Source organism: Zonotrichia leucophrys, chromosome 6 (assembly GCF_028769735.1).
Source record: "Zonotrichia leucophrys gambelii isolate GWCS_2022_RI chromosome 6, RI_Zleu_2.0, whole genome shotgun sequence".
Taxonomy (NCBI): domain Eukaryota; kingdom Metazoa; phylum Chordata; class Aves; order Passeriformes; family Passerellidae; genus Zonotrichia; species Zonotrichia leucophrys.
In genome coordinates this window covers 21,040,174-21,061,341 of record NC_088176.1, presented here as the reverse complement: position 1 = coordinate 21,061,341, position 21,168 = coordinate 21,040,174, and the positions used below count along the sequence as shown (strand labels likewise).

General features: G+C 40.5%; 1 protein-coding gene across 2 annotated transcripts in view; it reads right to left on the bottom strand.

Annotated features, from left to right (window-relative positions):
- Window positions 1-9,242: 9,242 nt before the first annotated feature.
- The window catches only part of ADK (adenosine kinase), a 265,612-nt gene continuing 253,686 nt past the window's right edge, over window positions 9,243-21,168 (bottom strand). For both annotated transcript variants that reach the window (XM_064716993.1, XM_064716994.1), the window contains exon 11: window positions 9,243-10,420. In XM_064716993.1, the coding sequence (XP_064573063.1) occupies window positions 10,296-10,420 (125 nt within the window). In that variant the 3' untranslated portion in view covers window positions 9,243-10,295. The remainder of the gene's footprint in view (window positions 10,421-21,168) is intronic.

Below are 21,168 nucleotides of genomic sequence, written 5' to 3'. Positions count from 1 at the left end.
TTTCCTGCCCTCAAAAAGCAGCAAATGAGCATGGTTGCACACCTGCCCGTGTGTTTATTTCCTTAGGATGCTGCTCACTTGCTCAGCAACACAAATACCAGCTCAGGTAGCAGCTGCCATTGTAAAAACATTCTGGGGAAAAGTGATGACAAATATTTTCTTTTTGTTAATGAATGGCCAAACTGTTCACAGAAATCCTGCTCACTGTTGCTGCATGTCCTGAATTTGTTGATGTTTTTCACATATCAATCCTGATGCTACGAGTTCCCATCTCAGGCAGGGCTATTTAATGCCAGCAATACACACTTGGCTGAACAGCTACCTGAAGACCTGTAAAAACAGAAAGAGATGGAGTAAATGTCTTAAAAAGCAGGCTGAAAGGATATGGAAATGAACATGGACATTGCCTGTAAACTCAGAACCTGCAGAGAGGCTCTGGACGCTCTGGAGCTCCTCAGTCCTGCAGGGATAGTGTGGTGCTCCACATTTGAAGCACACATGGGGTGAGGAGCCTCAGCATGGTAAAAGGACAGCTCAGATTAACTGTTATCCATGCAAATGGGCACTCCCAGCAAATGAAAGCTACTTCCCCTCTGTAGTGACCCTGCAGTGAATCTCTGGTACATGTAGCTCCTCAGCTGCTCTGAGTTGGCTGGGTTGCAGCCACTTGACATCGGGCCACAGCCTCTGATTTGGGAAGGCTGTTTTATTCACTGCCTAGAGGAGTAGGATCATGTTCAACATTGCTGTTGTTATTTATTACAGTCATGAATTTGGCAGGAATTAGCCAGATTCTGGCAGGTAGCGTATGTCTCTGTACATCAGCATTACTGTGCTGCGCTATAGTGGGTACACTGGGTGAAAAATCAATTCCCTGGTTTTTGGCTCCTGTCAAAACAGGCAGAGGCCAGAGCAGGAAGGCATGTGTGTCCACTGGCACACATATGGACACTCTCACCAGATGCTCCCCCAATATGCTCTCCTCAAGACCTGCCTTCATACCATGGTCTGCTGTGGCACAGACTGCTAAACCTCTGTGGAAAGGGTCCAGCTGGGATGTGGGTTTGTTTCCTTGGGCTTCTGAGAGCCTTACTGGTACTTCTCAAGGCCCCCTTTGACTCAACCTAAAAAGGACTCAACAGCAGGAAACTCTGAACTCCTACACCCCGACACTGTGCATCGCTAACAAAGCACTGCCTCAAGACTGAATGACCTTATGAGGTTATCTTAAAAGTGATATTTTAATGCATTCACTGACTGTTTAAAAGCTTCACAGATGATGTCTTGGGATTATGAACTGGAGAAGGCTTCATTATCCTCAGGAGTACAGACAAGGAGACAGCTGCTCCACTGCTGAGTTTCCCACGTTGAGCTCACATTCATCCAAGATGGCTGGAGTCAGCAGGCAACTCAATTTAGGGGCTTCCAGAATGATTGAATGATTTTTCATTGAAGTGAAGCATCTTTTATTAACTGGCCCTTTCTTTTAAAAAATGGGGGGTTGTTAAAATCTGAGGTATATATATAGGGTTTAGGATGCCACAGGGCAAATCTAGGAGCATATGAAAACCCCAAGCAAGGCTACAAGGTTTATTGGCTCTAGTCAGAAATATCGGGGCTGGCAGGATGGAGCTCTCATCACAAGGGAGGGAACCCAGAGGTGCAATTCAAAATAAAGGCCTGTGTTTCCAGGGTGTCAGCTCCCAGTCCCAGGGCTGAAATTCCTGAAAGCTCACCTTGGCTCCTTTTGCCTTTCCCCACCTCGACAGGAGTGTGGTGTGAGAATCTGCATGGTTTACCTGGTAGAACCCTGCTGGGCAGCATTGCCCTGCTTTGTGGGGGTCAGGGCAGGGGAGCTGGGGTGAGGAGCAGGTTGGTGAGGCAGGTGCTTGACACAGGCTCGTCCACTCTGCTGAACGCCCTCAGGTCACTCTGTTGGGCAATGCTCACTCTGCTGACCAGGCTGAGCTTTTTGCCCAGCTGGAAGCTGCAGTGGCAGAGCCCTTGAGGACAGCTGAGGCTCTTCACTTGTTTGTCCTCTCCAGCCCAGACTGGACAGCACAGAGTGAAGCAGTGTGGTGGGGGGAGCCAAGACTCAGGGCCTGGGTTTCTGCAGGTCAGCATCACCACCCTGTGTGCTGCAGTGGAGGAGAAGCATCCAAAGCTTACACCAAACCTGCCCTGGGAGTGGGAGGATGTGTCCACAGCTGCACTCTCCAGACAAAGCTCAATTACGTTCCATTTGTGTAAAGAATGTGTGTGTTTAATCCATAAACAGTAACAACCAAAAAGTCATTTCATTGAGTAGCAAGATCATCCACCACTTGGGAGTACCCAGAACTATTTACAAAATGCTTTCATACTTCAAAAGGAAGAGGCTGCATGTTTCTGACTGTGAAGCAGAAGGCAATCCTATAATAATGCCTCATCTTTACCAATCATTCCAAATTATTCACATGAAATATCCTGCTTTCTCTTTCGGACTGTAATGAAGCTCCTGTTGAACCAATTATTCACCAGCTATTCATGTATTGTCAAAAAGGAAATCACAGAAGCTTTGTCATTAGGAATAAGATTTGATTGGCAAGGCACATGGCTTTGGGGCGGGTTTGCTTATTCCACCTTTTTGCTCTCAAGCCATAGCTTTCAGCTGGCAATTTCCACTGCTATAATCTGATGGAAAGTGATAAAATGCATCAGACTGCAGTACTCAAATGAGAAAACACTCCAGATTAGTAGGAATATAATTATGTTTTTCATGACATTGATTTTTTATTTTCTAACTGATAAAAGTAAACAACTGAAGGGAGGGGGGGGGAGTGCCAAAAACCAACATTTAGACTTTAGTGGGATAATTAACTCAGCAATTAAACATATTTTGTATGCAGCATTTGTCCTCCAGAGCACACAGCATATGTGACGTTTGTCCTTCATTCAAATTCTTGCTTCTTGCAATCTTTTTATTTCAGCAGGAGTGGCAGCCGGTGGGAGTCCTGCATGAAGGCCCCTTCCACAGCACTTTCCTTTTCAAGTTGAGCATTCACAGCTAGGATTTGGAAGGAAAGGGGCAGCCAAATAGAATTGTGAAATGAGCAGAATTGAGAGGCAAGAGGTCTGTGCAACAGGCATTTGTGTCTGTTTTCTTTTTGCCAGTGATGTTTGCAGGGGAAGTAAACCAAGCTCCTTGTGGTCCTTTCTGCCCTGCGCGCAACCCAGCAGCTGCACAACTCTGCTGTGACTGGGGCTGCAATGGCAAATGCCCTGTGCTCTGCTCCCACTCCATATCACAGCACTGGAATGGGCAGGTTATATCCATGGAAAATTAAAGAACAAGAATTAAAGCAAATTAAATCAAAGAGGCCAGTCTTAGGGCTCCCTGCTGCTGTAACAGAGCTGATTTCTCACTACTGTGTGAAATATAGAAAGAGACATAAGAAACAATGGATTGTTAGAAATCTCACTGGCCTTTTTAGCACAGGCTAGTTCTTCTGTCCTCAGTTCATCAAAGAGTGAATGAGTCTTCAGGAAAGCTGATTTTCTCAGATTTTCTCTCCTGTGATACATAGGAGATGTCCTCCCCACTGCCCCATCTTTATCTCTTTTAGGAAAATGAGATCATTAGGAAAAAGTTCCTCATCTAGAATAAATAAAGCATACTCCTTATGACTTTGTAGGTAGGATGAAGAGGGACAAGCAAACACTGTGTCAGCAAGAAGTGAGCAGATCTGTCATGCTCAGGATGACACAGAACCTCTGTATGTCAACAGAAACTGCAAAGCTGCAGCTGATAGTGTGCAAGTTAATACCCAAGCACACCACAATTATCTTTTTTCTTTGAAACAACAATATGCAAAGCTTTCTTCAGGGCAGAACTCTGAGCCTCAGGGAAACGCAAATAACTTTCTATTCCATGAGACTCCCATGGCCCAATTTAAGCTGCTGCTGCAGGGTAGAAGGGCTAACTTCTGAGCTCACATAAATTTCTATAGTAAACACACTATGACAAGTCATTCCAAATTAATTTCTTCCTTTCCCAAGCTGTATTTGTTGGGTTATGTGCTAAAATCTTGTTTCTTGCTTTGTCCTAAAATGTTGTGGTGCATAATAAACATCAAGTCTCAAAAGGCTGTTTTACAGCTAATTTCAGGCAATGAAATATATTACGTACGTATTCATGTTACATGCAAAACACGCTGTATCTGGAGCACAGCCTTCCCCAAATCCAGAGTGTTCATCTTGTGAAATCTGTCACCATTTACAGAATGCAAAAGTTGCACTGACAAATGCTTTTTACTACCAGACATAAAATGTGTTTGTTATTGTACTGACCTTGGGAGACAAATAGGGAAGCTTTGTCCTTACCCTGCAAGACAGCCACAGCAGCTGGCTATGCTTTAGGACAGGCCAGACTAAAATAGGTCTGTCCATGTGAGGCTGATAGAAGAACCCTGGAAAATCTGCAAGTTATTTGAGTGCCATTAATAGACCCCAAAATAAGTAATATCTCTGAAAATTAATCCCAAAGTTAGATTTAATTTATAATTCACTGATCCACAGATTGACAACAATCTAATTTTTTGAAAAAAGCTATTGTGATTAGTAACTGCCTCACCTCTTAAAAAACCCCAAACCTACTCTTTTTATAAAGCTGATTGGGGCAGGAGGTGTGTTTGAACTCTGCTTTGTCCTCTGGAGGGACACACTGTAGCCAGAGCAGCATAGCCTTCTAATCACATACATTTGGTAATTATCACCACAGAGGAACAGCCAGCAAATACAGAGGAGACCAGGGAATGTAACTATTCCCAGGGACCCAAAAACTAGGTATGTTCCAAGCACAGCAATTTTTAAGTACAGTGAAGTCTCACTTGTAGCATGGATATGAAAAATAATAGGTAGAATGAGAGGTGATTTTCAAGCTGAACTTTTCTTGAAATATTCTCTCATATGCTGTTATTATTCCACAGTAATGCTTCTTTTAGGGCAATATTTTACACCAATGTTACCATCTCCATGGCACCACAGACAAGGAGGCTTTCTAAGCCCACAATTTCTCTCACACTCAGTTTAGGAGCTCTTCCATTTTTTTATGCATTTACACTGCACCACTGACTTGAGATATTTGATCCATAATAATGCTAAAGCTTTGCTTTTCTTCATTACAGCCCTTACTCAAGCTCCTTTACAAACGTCACTCGGGAGTGCCAGTGCCTTGAGAGGCAGAAAGCCCAGCCAAAACTTGCCTGTGAGTATCTGGTAAAGTGAGGACCTGAAGACAGATGCACTCCTACCTTCTCTACTTGAGAGGCAGCTCAGGTCAACATGACTCTAAACTTTGGAGATGATCTGCCTGCTAAGCCACAGCACATTTATGATTTGCAGGTTTTGAGTTTGACTTGGCTTCATTTTTTAACTTTTGCATTTGGCAGCTGACAGCTATTAACTGTCACACTCCAATAACCAGGGGGTAGTTAGAACAGCATTAAATATTTGCACTGTGCAGCAAGGCTATACTTCATCTCAGCACACATGAATCCTGTGCTCCTTTCACACTGAAGAAAACCCACCTTATTGCTATTCAAATCTATCCCTCTCTCTTCCCATACTGCCATTACACATGCAAGGCTCGTCAGTGTCACTGACACAAAAACCCCCTCATGCTTTATACCAACACCAGTGACACCTGAAAAAAACCCAGACACAAAAGAATTACTGCTTTTTAAGAATTTTGCTTATTTGGTCTTCATATTCTAAAAAGGTCACTTATTCCATATCTTCATAAAAGTATTTCTCCGGCCCTGCAAGGCTGCATGTTTTCTTTCACAGGAGCAACTTACAGATAATTCTACATGAAAAGTGGGTTTTGGTAACTGAGGTTTGTCCATTTTGTATGTCCCTGGTAAATTATGAACCTTTGTTTTGAAGACAATTTTTTCCCCTCCTTGTCTAAACTGCCATTTTGAGTCTAATCTTTTAGGAAATATCCTACATAGGCACTCCTTGTGGTCTGCTTTTAAAAAAGCAAAATTTATTTTGGCCTCTGCAGGAAGCATTTAAAGCACATAATGAATAATGTTTGACACAGGAGTCAGTTAGCAGTCATTTTAGATTAATAACACTGCCCAGAAAAAAAACCTTGCAGGGGATTAGACCAAGGGAAAGATGCTTAGGCAATAACCTCTGAGCCAGCTGGTTGCTGAACTATTCACAATAGACATAACTATCTCTGAAGGTCTTAAGTGTGAGAATTATCTCTGGGAAGAGAACAATGAGTTAGTGAGATATAAAACAATAGTCTCATGCTCTAACACAAGCAGTTAGCACTGCACATGTTCTCTTCTCAGTTAATCTGCAAGACTTTCAGACAGCAGCAGTTGGTGTCCAAATTAAGACTTCCTCTTTCCCTTTGATCTTATGTAAAAACTAATGAATTGTATAATCTCCAACACCTCTGAAATCCCGCTGGTTAAAGGGAAACTCTCCTCACCTTTCCCATGCCTGTCTCAATTCGCTAAATGGGAGCTATATTTAACAGCAGGCCAATCACATGATCACTGAAAAGGAACAGCACAAGGATCTGTAATCCTAATGCTCTGGAGCTGTGATTGCTATAAATCCTTTGCAGAATGATTTCCTTTAAATCCCAAACATGCCATCACACTTTTAATTAACATTTTTTTATGAAAACTGTGGATAAGACCCTTTAAATTAAAGATTGTTCCCAGACTTGTCATCTTAAAACAGTGTGCATTCCTATTGTCATTTTCATGTAGCATATTTTATTTCACTTTCATATAAGTAAAGCTTTTTACTTTCCCTTCCCCCTCCTATCTTAACCCTCACACAAGTAGTAACAGCTAGCACTATTTTTCAAGGGTAAACAAATAGCCCTACATTAGTTCACACACAAAACAGAGCATTCAAATATTCAAAAAACCAGCAATGAACACAGGCAGAGATGTGGCTGATACTGCCCTACTTGAATTATTCTTACGACTTTCACTTCTCAACTTTACCATCTAATTGAGCTTATCATCTTTACATATAGAAAGAGATGGAGAGAGGAAAGTGATTTGCCCAAAGTTAGACAGTGGCTCACCTGCAGAAACAGAAGCACAGCCTTTATTTCCTGATTCCCAGCTCATCATTCTGTTCAGCTATTTAGCATATGGCTTTCAGAATACTTACTGGGCCTGTTTCCTTGCCTGTTAATCTGAGCAGCACTGCAACCCACTTGGTATTAAAACAAGTCTAAAATGCCCAATGGGCTCAGGAGATGCAGTTCTATTTCCAGCAAAAGGAAAGTTTTATACCAGTGAGAGATGCTTTGGCTGTTGGCTAGAGGGAAGTGGATTTCCAGTATTTGTTTTCCTGAGAGTAACCCAGGTAAAAACGCTCTTTGAATAATGGCTCAAGTTCAGTGACAGTGTCACTTCTGTTATCCCATCTGGGATTTGAGAAGTGGCACACATCACTGGCAGACAACTCTTTCAATGATGTTTTTCAGAAAGCCCAGTTTTCTAACACACCTCTGTGTGGAATAAGCTGGAAGACAGAGAAAGACTATTTGTGAGAGAAAGTATCAAGGGTGAAAACATCATGGATTATACAGATAAACCCCTTCTTCAGCAGTAAGAAGCAGGAAAGGAATACAGATCCTGCAAAAATTACAGAATGAAATCATCAGGCAATCTGACAGCACAACCAGAAATTATTTAGCATGATTTAGCAATATATTTCTAAGTATCTATATAGCATCCAAAAATATCCATTGACAGATATTGGAGAAATAAGGAATGGCTAAATAGAGCAGGTCAGACTCTGATGCCCTTCTATGAATTGGATAGTAGTTTATTCCTCAGCTGCTCCCACTGGCTTCAAATTATGCTTTGTAGCTGACACTCAAAGCCAAATGTCAGGTGCCCAAGCTCATTGAACAGATCAGTGGAAAAGCTCAGAACAGAACCTCTGACTTGACTCTTGCATTCTGAACTGAAAACAAGGAATAGAGGAAGGTGGGAGGGAAGGAAGGAGAAAGAGTCTCCGCAATGTTATGACTACTTGCCTTTACATATCCTCCTTTTCTTCACAGTATACAACTGTCCTGTAGTTTCATTAGTAAGATAAACAATGTTTACATATTCATATTCATTTTAAATCAGACATAATTATCAGGCCAGGACATTGGTAAAGTTTTTTCAAAAGGAATGGAAAGCATCATGGGTATAGAGCAAGAGGAACAGCAAATTTAACCACCAAACCATTGGGGCTTTCCTTACTGACAGGCAAATTCATGCAGTAAGTGGTGTGGCATATGTGACCATATATTAAAAGCAGGGACTGCAACGCATCCATCTTCAGCCTGTCAGTTTTTCTTGATTAAAACATATCACATGGATACATCAAGTTAAGAAATTAGAAATTAACTATGAGATGTTAAAAAAAATTACATTCTTCTGATCAACCCACAAAGCCTGATGACCATGCACATTGCAGACTCTTAGTTTTGTTTGCCATTCTATTTCCACTCCAACACGTTCATTTCTCTTCCTCTCACCTATGCTCGAACATGAGAAATGTACAGCCTGAAGCTCTTTTGAGAGTGGCACTATGATGAAACCAGAGCAGTCTTACTTGCACAAAGCTGTAGCGTTGGCAGAGAGACAAGGGCTGTACATGGAGCCATTCTCAGGTAGCCAGAGTGAGCCAGAGGCCCTGCAGAGGGAGGGACTCACCGAGCGTGTCCTGTCCTTGCGGCGCCCAGAGCATTGGCAGAGGTCGCTGGTTGATGCACTTGCAGGAGTCCCACCCCTGGTGATCTCCACGATGACAGAGCCTGCTGTCCAACGTGTCAGACTGGACAGTGACCAACAAGGGAACTGGGATCTCAGCCTTGATTCCTCCCTGTGCTCTTTGCAATAGATAAACTGCAATAACAGCATTCAGTCTCTGTGTGTCCTTTGTTCAATCCTGGGCAGCAAAGTGTGAACCCTGCACTGACTTAACATTCTTTGGTGAACTCTAGCCTTTAATTTTTCATCTCTTGTATGGTACATGCACCAATTTGATGCTCCTTCTCTTCCTTACTGCTGAGATCACCCTTCAACACCCACCTGGACACTGAAAGTCATGTATAAAACATTCAGATTTAGCATTCATGTGGGTTAAGCACCCGTATCTTGTTCCCATTTCAGTAGGATACACAAAAATAAGACAGACACATACCAAAACAAAACCAGGAGTTACTGTATGACAATTTTTTTATTTATCAGTATCAAATTACATAGCAAAGTAATGAATGCAGTGTCAGATCACCTTTTTGAATACTGTAAATACAAACAAAATCCACCATATTGCTTAATTATCCAAAGTAAATTAAAAGTTTAAAAATGTGCGTTTCAGAGATTCCATTTGGCATATCCTGTCAATGTATCCTGCATAAATATTTCTGTACCTCATTTTCATTATGTGTACCTTAATGCAGCCTCTAGAAAACACACATGGAGGAGATAGGACCTATCTGTATGTTTATTTTCGTCACCAACTCATGCATCTGCCCTGAAATCACTGAAAGTACCTAACTGCTAGCTCACCTGACAGATAAAAGTGACTGTACCTATAGACCTAGAGACATACTGAGAGATAAAAGTGGCCAGACCCAAAGCAACTGCCATCAGTGCAAGATGGCTGAATGCAAGATATCACAACTGTGGATCAGGCCTTTAAATTACTGATAAAACAGTGATGTACTTTCATGGAAGCTGGACTATCTGATGGCCAGATCTTGTACACTCCAGTATGTATGGAAATTCCTGGGACATTTACACCACTCTTTACACAGGTCTGACTCTACTAGATAGATAGAACAGCACCCTGTTTATAAGGTTAAGTTAGGAATAAAGTCAGGTCTGTTGAGTTCATGTAAGTTGAATAGGATTTGGCCACAGCTGGATACAAACTAGATAATTCAACAGAAGTATTTTAATGGTGTTAATCAGCAGTGCCATTTAAATGGGACTTCCTTGGAAACTGTGTAAATAGAACACTTTTTCCTGATGGATGAGATAGTAAGCTTCACTTAGCACTGTTCCCAAAAGTTAAGACTACTGAGACGTGGTAGATGTCTGAAATGGAAAACACCATAGAAATACATATTTTGTTTAGAATACAATGAACAGAAGTACAGAAGCGTTGATGCAGGTACTGGAAAGGTAAGGAAAAGGAAGGAGGAAAAATTTAGGCAGCAATCCCATGGCAACACAGAAGTTACTCTTGATCCCTCCAATTCACCACTATCAGTGGAAGTCAGGCTTCTCTGGGAAGGTGCAACCTGAACGCTTGATAATGACGCTGGCTGCGTAATGCCCGGCCCGGATGCACTCAGTCACCGGCCGGTCATAGACGAGCTGGGACAGAAAGCCTATGGGACACAGTGAGAGAGACAGAAGGAAGAAAATGGTCAGATTAGTTTTTTGAGTGTATCAGTTTGTTACGGGGCAAAGCACTGGCCTGCCTGTATGTGCCCCTGCAGCCCGGCCAGTTTAAATTGAGAATCACTCTTGAGTGAACTGCAGGGCTGGAATAGTGGTGCTGCTGTTTCTTCATGAAGTCTCCATTTGGTAGCTTCCAGTAAATGAAAGATTATCAAGACTGATCATTATTAGTGTTCTCAAAATTGTTTTAACAGAATTCCTGTTCTCTTCTTTATAGAGATAACCCCTGATTCCTCAAAGACCTACTTAAAAACAAAGAAGACGTTTTCCCTGCTGAAGAGAGTTTTCCTTCTGCTCTTACTGGCTACAGCTACAGCCCCAACACAACTGTGTGCAAGCTTTTCTCCAAAAAAGAGAAAGACATGTAATAGAGAAACATTACATTCAGAGTTACAGGTGCTCACAGTGCAAAGAAGGTGAAAAATATTTACCTGATGAGGAAAGTTAGATGACATCTGCTGCATTTGATAATGGGACTTTTAATCTAAAACTTCAGCAACAGCAGGTACCCCATCCACAGCATGTTCAGATACCCGCCCTGAACAGCAAACTGTGCAGAGAACCAGGTGCCTCTCAGGATTGGGGCTTCAGCTGCCACAGCCTGGCATGCACAGCTTGGAAACTCAGGAATCACCTGAGCTGAGTGCTTTGAAAACCTGAGCACCTCCTAAATAAACAGGTACTTGGAGAAGTTTAGTACAAGCAGCACCAGAAACTTTACAGATTGACTCCCTCATTTCTGAAGCATTTTGTCTTGGCTGAAGCTATTGTGATCAAAAGCATGACAGAACTTATGGCAGAGGTGAAATATGTATTTTAAATTTGGAAGAGGCTTTTAAGATGTGAGAAGTAAACTTAGTATCTTATAATTTAAAACTCAGCTCTCATTCTAGAGGTAATATTTTATTCACTTTTATCCTGTTTTTAATATGTTTCAGATGTATCTCTCTTCCTTGTCCAATCACAGAAGGAAAGTGAGAATTGCCCAAGAAAATCAGAATTCTAGCAAGCTGAAAGATGTTCTTTTTAAAGATTTCATCCACCATTTCAAGTTTCTGTCATGCTCAGGCTTTGTGCCTTGACAGTACAAATGTAGTCTTGAAACCATGTCTCTGCTAAGTACTGTGTAAAACTCATAAGTACCAACTTCTGACATATTACAAATTTTGATTGTAAGCTGATATGTTTTGCTAGCTTGCTTTCATATTCACTTTCTCTGTTCATCTGGTTTACTATTGGGGAAAGGTTCCACATCATATTGTGATGCTGTCATTTAACCTGTGCTCTGTTTCTAAATATTTCCTTTGGTGATACACTACAGCATAATTTCAGACAATAATAAAAATATTTCATCCTATGCAATGATGTCTGCTCCCTTAAATATCATGGAAAACAAGGAAAAGAAGGTTAGATTAAAGAAGGATAATACTGGTGAGCAAAATACCTGTTTTCACCAATTACCAATCTCTATCTTGGCTTCTTGGTCATGACTGATAGTGAAAAGAAGCCTAATTGATATACATTTTCCTCTAAACTGCACGAAATTGGAGAAGAGTTTGAAACTGCAAAATCTATAAATCAAACAATTTTCATTGGAATAGGGAGGCCATACAGAGTAAGCAGATTAGTTAAAAAAGGAGAAAACTCATATGTTTCTGACATCAATACTTTTCTAGAGAACTATGTATTGGCTGGAATTTCCCAGATATCGACTGACACTGGCTGGGAAAAAATGACTCTTTCACCAACAAAAGGTAAGTCCATAAGCACAAGTGAAGAAGACAGGAGTTATCAATATACAAAGATAAGAATCTGAAACAGGAAGAAATTGTGCTGTGAGTGCTATCACTGATGGCAGTCAGGGATGACAGACAACACAACTGTGGCAGGATGGTCCAGCTGCAATAGTTGGGTAACAGTTGAGAAATTCAAACAGCATGCCTGGCAGAAATCAGCTCGTTTCTGAATAACAAGATGAAAATGGTCTGCTCTCCATTAAATTAACATGCATTCTTAGGAGAAACTTTCTTGGATATGTGGAGGGTGTCAATCATTAAATTTAAACTGCCTGGGAGGCAGGAGCTTGCCAGTGTGCTTCTGGGTGGTTAAAACTTGAGAGCAAGTTGTAACCATATGTAAAATGAGGCTGTTAAGACAGTCCATTTCTGACTCAGTAAGTATGAAGATGCACTGGGCAGGTCTCCAAAGGCAAATATGGGGCTAGCTTTTGTGCAGAGCATGAATTCAGAGAGAGGTTTATACAAGAAAGAACAACTATCCCCTACATTTATGATCAAGGCATCAAACATACATGAAGATGAGAAAATCCACAGAGCAAAGGACCATCAAACATGAATTACTTTTCAATACCAACTAGACTGACACTGTTGTCATCTCCCAGGCTCATTGTAGTTTCAAGTAAGTATGAGTCTTTTGTCTTCAGTGAACCTACTTCTTATTTATTCTGATCTAAGTGAAAGCAGAGTCAGGTGAAAAACCATCTTGTTCTAATTGGGGATAGAAATGAGAGATCTCTGTGATTTAAGGGTGTTGCAGAAATGACATTAAGTACAGCTGTCATATATGACATATGTAGAAACTGCAGTGGGGAGTTTGCCCTCAAACCATTCTCTTGTCTGCTGAGTTTCTCTTAAAAGGTATGTGTTTCAAAGATGAAATGGAAATAGCAGTATCTGACACAATACTGCATCGAATGACAATACAAACACACATATCACAAACAGAACTACATCACACAGTAAGACTAGGCAGTTGGCAAAGCAGACCCCGAGGGAACACCAGAAAGCAGTGCTGTTTGAGCAGAGAAGCAAAAAGCTCTATCAGGTTGGCTGCCTTAGCTGCAGAATGTTCTTTTTAGTTAATGCAGTAAAAAGCAACATGGTCAGAATATAATTCAGAGTTTGCCTCCCCCAGTGTATAAGGCACGGTGATGCAAACCCCATGAGTCATACTCTCAAGGCATCAATTCAGATCTGAGTTCCAGCTGAAGAAGTTACTCCCCCATCTGTTTTTCACCATGCTGCTTTGCTGCTGGTATAACCTGATACCCTGTCAAAAGAAGCCAGATCAGTTTAAACAGTAGGTGTTGAGCAGAGGATCTTTGCTAACACAGCTGATTGAAACTGAAGTGGGTTAGTGAGCACTCAAACAGCCCAACCAGAGAGCAGGGCAGGGGAGGGAAGATGAGAAGCAGTTGAAGGCTGTAATCTCTTAAGGTGCCATGATTGGAAATGCAAGAAGATAAGTGAGCATGGCTTCAGACTTACTTCACACTCCTACAACTTCAGAGACCAAAAGGACAGGATTGAACTCTGATCCTGTATCACAGGCCTGGGATCACAGACCTAGATCATCCCAGCACATACTAAGGTAGCTCAGCATCTACTTCATTTCTCTGTGGTCTGAACTGGTCCCTGGCTATCACTGGAGCGGACTGCAGAAAGCAGCAGTAAACTTTGGCTACACCAGCCAGCCTCACATCAAGTATTTTAACAAAACAACTTGAGGCAATATTGTTTGCCATGTTCTAACTACAGCTGTTGAGCAGGAGCATTTCTGCACTGCTGGAGCTGTGCATGGAGCTGCAAGCATTGAGCACCACTCTCATCACACTAGCTCCAGGCTTTCCTGTCTGCCTCCTGCCCTGTCATCCAACATGCCAACTGCTTGTGGAGGAAGGGAAAATGCAGTTGCAGGATGTCTAGCAAGCCATCTTGGTAAGCTTTCAGAGTAGACTGGGATCCTTTTGCCTTTCACAGGCATGGATAGCCAAGTAACCACCTTGCACCCAGTAATGGTGAGAACTTCTTTGGAACTGGGTCCAACTCATCCCACTTATCTTCCTAGAAAAAAGACAACTTTGCTTCAAAAGTTGCTTTAAACCTTGGAGTTGTAGAAAATGTATTTGCATTCTCAGATGATAGAAGTGATTACAACACACCAACAGCTATTTTTGGCCCTTAATTATTTCTTTTCTGCTCGGGAGAAAGAAAAGCGACTCTGGAATCACTTTGCTCTGAAAAGTGTGCCTGAAATAACTGAGAGTTAACCTTTATTACCACCAGCTTACTTATTGCATATTCTCAAAGACAACGTTTGTAATAGTTAGGTCTACAAACAGAATGAGGGAAAAGGGAAGTTGCTTTGTTCCTTTTTGTGCTCCCCACCAAATGAAACTCCTATAAGCCAAGAAGTGGTGCCAGACCCAAACCAAGGCTCTCACTGGGACCAGCTCAAGTCTCTTTGGGGCTTTGGGGATGTCAGTATAAGTTTGAAAAAACACAGCAAGGCAGTCCACTGACTGACACAAAAGGTGTTCTATTCACTTTGTTACTCCCTAGAGTTGAGTAGAACTTAAACATCACTAAAAGAGAACCAAGCTGATTTTCTAGAAAACAGATATTTCAGAGGCAATTTCACTGAAATCAGTGATTTATTTGAAAGTTTTATTTCCAGATTATAAGTGGTAATTCTGAATGAACACTTAGAACTAGTGCAGTTGGGCAGGAATGTGGGAGTCCGATAGTGGAGATTTAAAACAGTTCTGGTCTGCTCCAGTAATGGTTTAACAACACTTAAAAACAGCTCATATTGAAGCCAAATGTTTCATTTCAAATTGTACACTTGACAATTAATTTTAATGACTGTTAATTACTAATGCTGGCTGAAAATCCTTTTATAGCCTCCGACACCCAGCTCCCCACTACTTGTCTTTCTGCAGTTTCTCTCACACTTCCAACCTTTATAAAATGCCCACGGCAAAATTAATTTTTTTTTAATGCAAGAGAGAAAAGCTGAAAAAATCCAATTATCAAATGCATCAATTCTAAACAACTACAGGCTGACCCTGAGTCAGAGCCCCTCAAAACCTTTTTGCTATGTGATGTTCCCAGACAATTCTGCTTCCAGATGAACCCTGAAGTATATAACCTATGCTAGCCAGGCCATGCACCATCATAATTGTCTCAGCCGCAAAAAGGATCCTGATCAACTTAGCTGACTCTTCTTTTTTGTATTTAAAATTTGTACAGCTTAATTTGTAAACTGCACTTTTAAAAATGGTGTTATTCCATCATGGGGACAGTTGCAAGCACCTTTTCACACTCTTGTTCACATACAGAATTTATCACAGTTGCTGGGATGCTCATCTATTTTTATGTGATCCCTCTACATTTCCAGGCCAGGAGTGTGGGAAGATGCAGTTTTCAAGAAACATTACCCAGTCAAAGCCTTGTGGCTGATATGATTGGGGTTTTTTTTGAGGTCTTTTAGCGCTGTTGGAGCAGGCTAATGTTGTAGCATGAGCCTGGTCAGTAGTAATCGGGTGGCTGGCAATGCTGCTGCCAAGAGCCAAGCAGCCACCCTAGATTTTGTGAAAGATGTTGGCATCAGTGGATTCTGCAATACAGTCACTGAATGACCGTACGTCAACATGCTGAGGTTTCTCCTTTTTTAATTTTGTGGCAGATGGTGGATATTACAGCCAAGAACTGTGGCAAGCCAGAGGCCCTGCCCATTGCTATCAAACCAAATGTTGGCTATTCTAAATGGAAACGTTTTTGATTAAGGGTGGGATTTGGCTTCTGTTTTCATGTCTTTTGGCACTGTGGTCTGACACATCAGACTTACAGTATATAAGACAAGTTAAATGTAAGTATCTTCAAACACTCTATATTTCTTTCAACCTTTAAGCACTTTAGCACTTTCACAGACTTTATTGTAAAAATGATACCATACATGAATATATATGTTATTAACTATGAATGTATATGCATAGAAACACGTGTCTTTTCCTCTCCTTAAAAATGAAATGGTTCTGTGCTTTTAACAGGACTGTAGTGCCAGGCTAATTACAATTGAGAGAAAAAAGGTCACCAACCCTTCCGTAAAAATGGTCATTTAAGATGTATATCTAACAAGTGGCAACCTTGAAATCTCTCACTGGAAAGAACATTAGAAAATCCTTCCTGACTATACCACTGGAGGAAAGTTTTAATAAAAACTAATTAAACTACAAAAATCTCAAGTGGTTAGCTGATTTTAGGGGCTAAATTTCTGGCAATTCTAATTATCCTCTTGTGGCTTCACTTAGTGTTTCACAACCATGACAGATGACAATGAAAAACTGCAGTTAAAGTCATCCTCCCTGACACCATGCTAAGCACTAGCTTCTCCCTCTCCAAGTAAAATCAATACCATGTTTGAGTAAACACGTTTACAGCTTTATTAGGATGTCTTGCTTGTTCTGTAACAGCGACTTGAAGCTGTGGTAGCAAATCGACTCAACTCAGTTAAACCTAGAGAGCTGAGTAAGAGGCTCATCGATAAGGTTGTTATATAAATAAACTGCAGGAGACCAGAAAGCTGGAACAAACAGCTTGGTAAATGTCAATATTTTTACTTCCAGAGAATGACAAAACCATGAGATCACGACTAAAATGTTTCAGAAGTCTATATTTACTTTATTTATAAAATGGTCACGTGCTAAAAGCATTTCACTGACTTTCTACAAGAAACTTATTTTATAATCAGCAGCATGAATACTAAACCAAGTATGTTCTAAGAAATGCAGTGATATTGGTATCACTATGCCTGTCCCTCTTGTTTTCTTCTGATTTATGGATACATTTTCAATGCATTGAGTTTCTGTAAGGATCACTCAGATGGGTGTACATATTTTTCAGTCTGAGGTTATACAGTCAGTTACGGACACATGCAAATAATACGACTTTGCATTTACTAGACAACTATGAATAAGTGAAAGGAGTGTTTTCAGTTTAGCAGCCTTTTCCTGGAATGGAGAGGAGGTGCTGAATACACATAATGAAAAAAAGAACACAGTGTCTAAAGCTTTAAAGCACTACATGTGGAAAATGTTAATGAAAGATTTCTGCAGAAATGTGACAATAAAAATAAAAAAAAAAAGAAATAAAACTTCATTATATCCCTATTATTCCATTAGGAATCAGTTACTCAAGGCTGAATAACTTCATTGCACTGCACATGATTGCCACTGTTTGGCTTTACTGGGCCAGCTCACTGCAGCTCAGAGAACAAGGTGTCATCATAGTTCCCAGGGTCTGTATGTGCTCAGCCCACCAGAAACTCCCTCCAAGCAGTCTCATTTCTCTGATGCTTTCAAGTAGGAATGCTGTATGCTGCTCTGTTGTGGTTTGGTCCTGAAGGCTGTGCCATAGATTGGGAAAATAGACCCTGAGGTGAAGCCTACTTAGATTGATGTGAGATTTTCTATCACTGCCCTGTGCCTTGACTGCATACTCTCCACCTTCTGAGAGGGAATAGCTCAAAGCTGGAGCTTTGTTATATTTTGTTATAAATATAAGCAGTATTTTATACTCTGACATCCTTCCACATTAAACATCCTCAGTGGACTCTATAACCTGTTGCATATCACTTCTATCAAATTCCCCAGTGCATCTTACTGTCCAAGAAAAGAACCATTTCAGTCTATAATGTGCTCCAAGAATAATGTGAAAGCGGAAAATGCTAACAAAGTTATAACTTCTCATGGTTTGGTCCTATTTTTCATTTTAAGTCCACATGATGAGCATTGGGAAATTTCCTTTAGGATCAGGATCTGGTTGCCTTAGGCTTGTCTCCGTCAGCCTCTAGGGGAAAACATTTGATTAAAAAAACCCCCTCCAAGCTTACAAGGAGCTGCATGTGCCAAACCAGAAACAGATATTTTCATTGCAAGCATCTTCTCTATTTGAAAAAAATACTTTCCAGGCTGATCTTTATCTTTGTTTTTCCTAAAAGCATTTCCCAGAAGCGTTCTGCAAAATCTAAATTTTTTAGAATTTTTTGAGACAGAAGAGTGAAATAAAGTTTCTTTTATTAGTACCTGTGGAAAGTTTCTGAGCCTCAAACCTGTTGTACTGACACTAAATAGTGCCAATTATTACATCTACTGCTTGCAATAAAAGGAAGAGAACTAATTTACTATAGATACAATCAAGTTCTGAAGATAATAAAATGGAATAATATGTCCTATCCTCTACTCAGTTTTTAACATATATTCAAGTGCAAAAAGGTTGCACGAATGTAACTTCATAGCCAAGATTCATATGCATGAGTCTCAGGAGTTTTATTTGCAGGTGTGCTTCCACACAGCCAAGCCAGCAGTATGTAAGGAGAATGAGAGAAAGCAACACCCAGGGCAGAGGGAATATGGGAGCTAGGCAGCCTGTGCATTTCCTGACTTTTGTGGGCTGAAAGAGCCTACCCTAGCATTATATTCATAATGCTCCTATTTTAATACAGTGACACTTAATATCTTTTGCCTCTTTAAATATCTGTTAGAATTCTGGATTGATAGCAAAAATGTACTGATCACCAATACCAGTAACATCCCTTTCCACTGGGTCAGAGATCAGTGTCAGATCAACCTACAAGCACTGCTACTACCACTGCTTTTAACTGCGACCACCTTCTTTCTTCTAACTCCTTTTTACTGCAATCTTGCCATCTTCCCACTTCAAGTATGAGCCCATTGCAGTGTGGGGGAAGTGAACAAATTCTGGGAGACTTCACCATGCTGTTATATAACAGAGGAGCTGTAAGGGAGAGAGGACCCAGCTTGTGAACACCACGGCCTGCGAAGTGTCCTTTTGGCCATTGTGTCCCTGTCCTTAGCACCCACTGAGGCATGTGAGATGTCAAACAGACAATATCTTTCAGTGTGGTTTTGTATTTCATTGTGTGGTGTTTTATCTCCTGTGAATACAGCATCAGCTTAATCTGACACATCATTTCTTAGGGGACTATATCCTGCCCTGATTCCCAGGGGAATGTTCTTGATGATCCAATCTGACGAGTGCCTCTGTCTCTATTCAGAATACATTAAAATAACACAAAAATATTGCCAACAGTCTGCAAGCAAGGTAATAGTAACTCATTAAAGTAATTTCTAACCTTCCACATGAACATTTTCTTTATCATTACATGATTTTCTAACACATGACACATTAACATAAAATGAAATGTTATGAGGGTAGGCATAGTAGGCATGACAAAGTATTTTAAATGGTGATGACTTGCTTTGAGGCGTTAAGTCAATTTGTAATTGTCCCATAGCTATTACAGTAAAAATTGGAACTTCATAATTGGTTTTGAAAATCTATTTTTAACAGAGTAGGTTTGTTTTTTTTAAGTGTACACAACCTATTTGATGTTTATTTTTCACAAAACCTGTCCACAATGTCACTGAATTTATGGTGAGGTAAATTAGGCCTTTTAAAAACCAATTTTGCAAAATATTAATCCTCTTGCTATGTACAGAGGCTCCCTTAACACTGAGGTGTCACTGACAGGAAGAGAGACACAGAGGCTAAAGGAATCAAGTCCTGCTTCAGTCTAATTAGAAACTTCTGAGGGTTTTTTAATTCCATACACTGATCCTTTTAAGTGGATCTTTTGCTTCTATGTGTTATTTAAGAAATGACAGCAAGTATAATATGTTTTGCCTTAGTTTTATTCTACTATGTGTTTTTCTAGATTGCCTTTAAATGGAACAGGTGAAAATGTGAATCACTATATTTACATTACTGTGTTATAAGAATACATATGTAATGAAATTAGAAGGAACAGTTAGAGACCAAGAGAAGGGTAGCAATTAAAACAATGAAAGCAGTATAATCACAATTATATTTGGACAACATATGCAAACAGGTTTACATATAATATCAACACAGAAGAGGGTATTCTTTGCAAAGAAATAATTTTGAATGGAAATTGGTAAACAAAGAAGTAGGGAGTTGAAAAGAAAACAGAAATATTCTATGTATTTTTCTGAGTGACATCTATTTTTATGGTTTTGTTTAAGTAGCTGCAATTCAAACTGTGGCAAATTTTGAAAATGAGCCAATACTAAGTTTGAGATTACTAGCAACTGGCTACACTATTGATCAGAATAATGATGTGCCTCTAGCTGAGACTGAGAAAAAATCATCTGGGAACATATAATCTGGTCATTTTCTAGTTTGTAGAAGGTCAGTTACAGAGATAACGTGGTCCTCTAATAGCCCGGGTTTATGTGGGATGTTTATCTGACAGAGTTCTGAATGCCATCAGAACACAGGGGTGGTAAGTCATGGACATGTTGACAGGTTATCCCCTAGCAAGCAAAGATTGATGCCCTCTCTGCAGCTCAGCTATTATACTCCTGTATGCTGTTTATAAACCAGGAGTAGTAAAGATGGGAAAAATGGGCTGTCAGTCAAAGTGCTGATGACACTGAGTGAGTATTTTTATTTCAAAGCCTCCTATCTCGCCCGCCATGATCTCAGTAACAACAGGATTGCTCAGAGGCAATTAGCCACCAATGCTGGACAAATGAAAACTAAGAGAGTGCTGCTTTCTGTTATAACAGTTATCTTTACTTCAAAGAAAAGCCAGAATGATTCAAAGCAGTATCCCCTCTCTCTTTGCTGGTGAAGACAAATTTTGTAGCAAATATCAGCCATTACAAGTTCCATGCACACACATATTTAATTGATATCACCAAAAAATTATCCCTTGCATCCAGCTGGCAAGCAGCTCTGCAACTCAGAGCTCTGGTGTTATCAGAAGGGAGTACTTCACAGCAGTGACATTTTGTCCACTGTACTTCCCTCTATTAAACGTGATTAAAAAA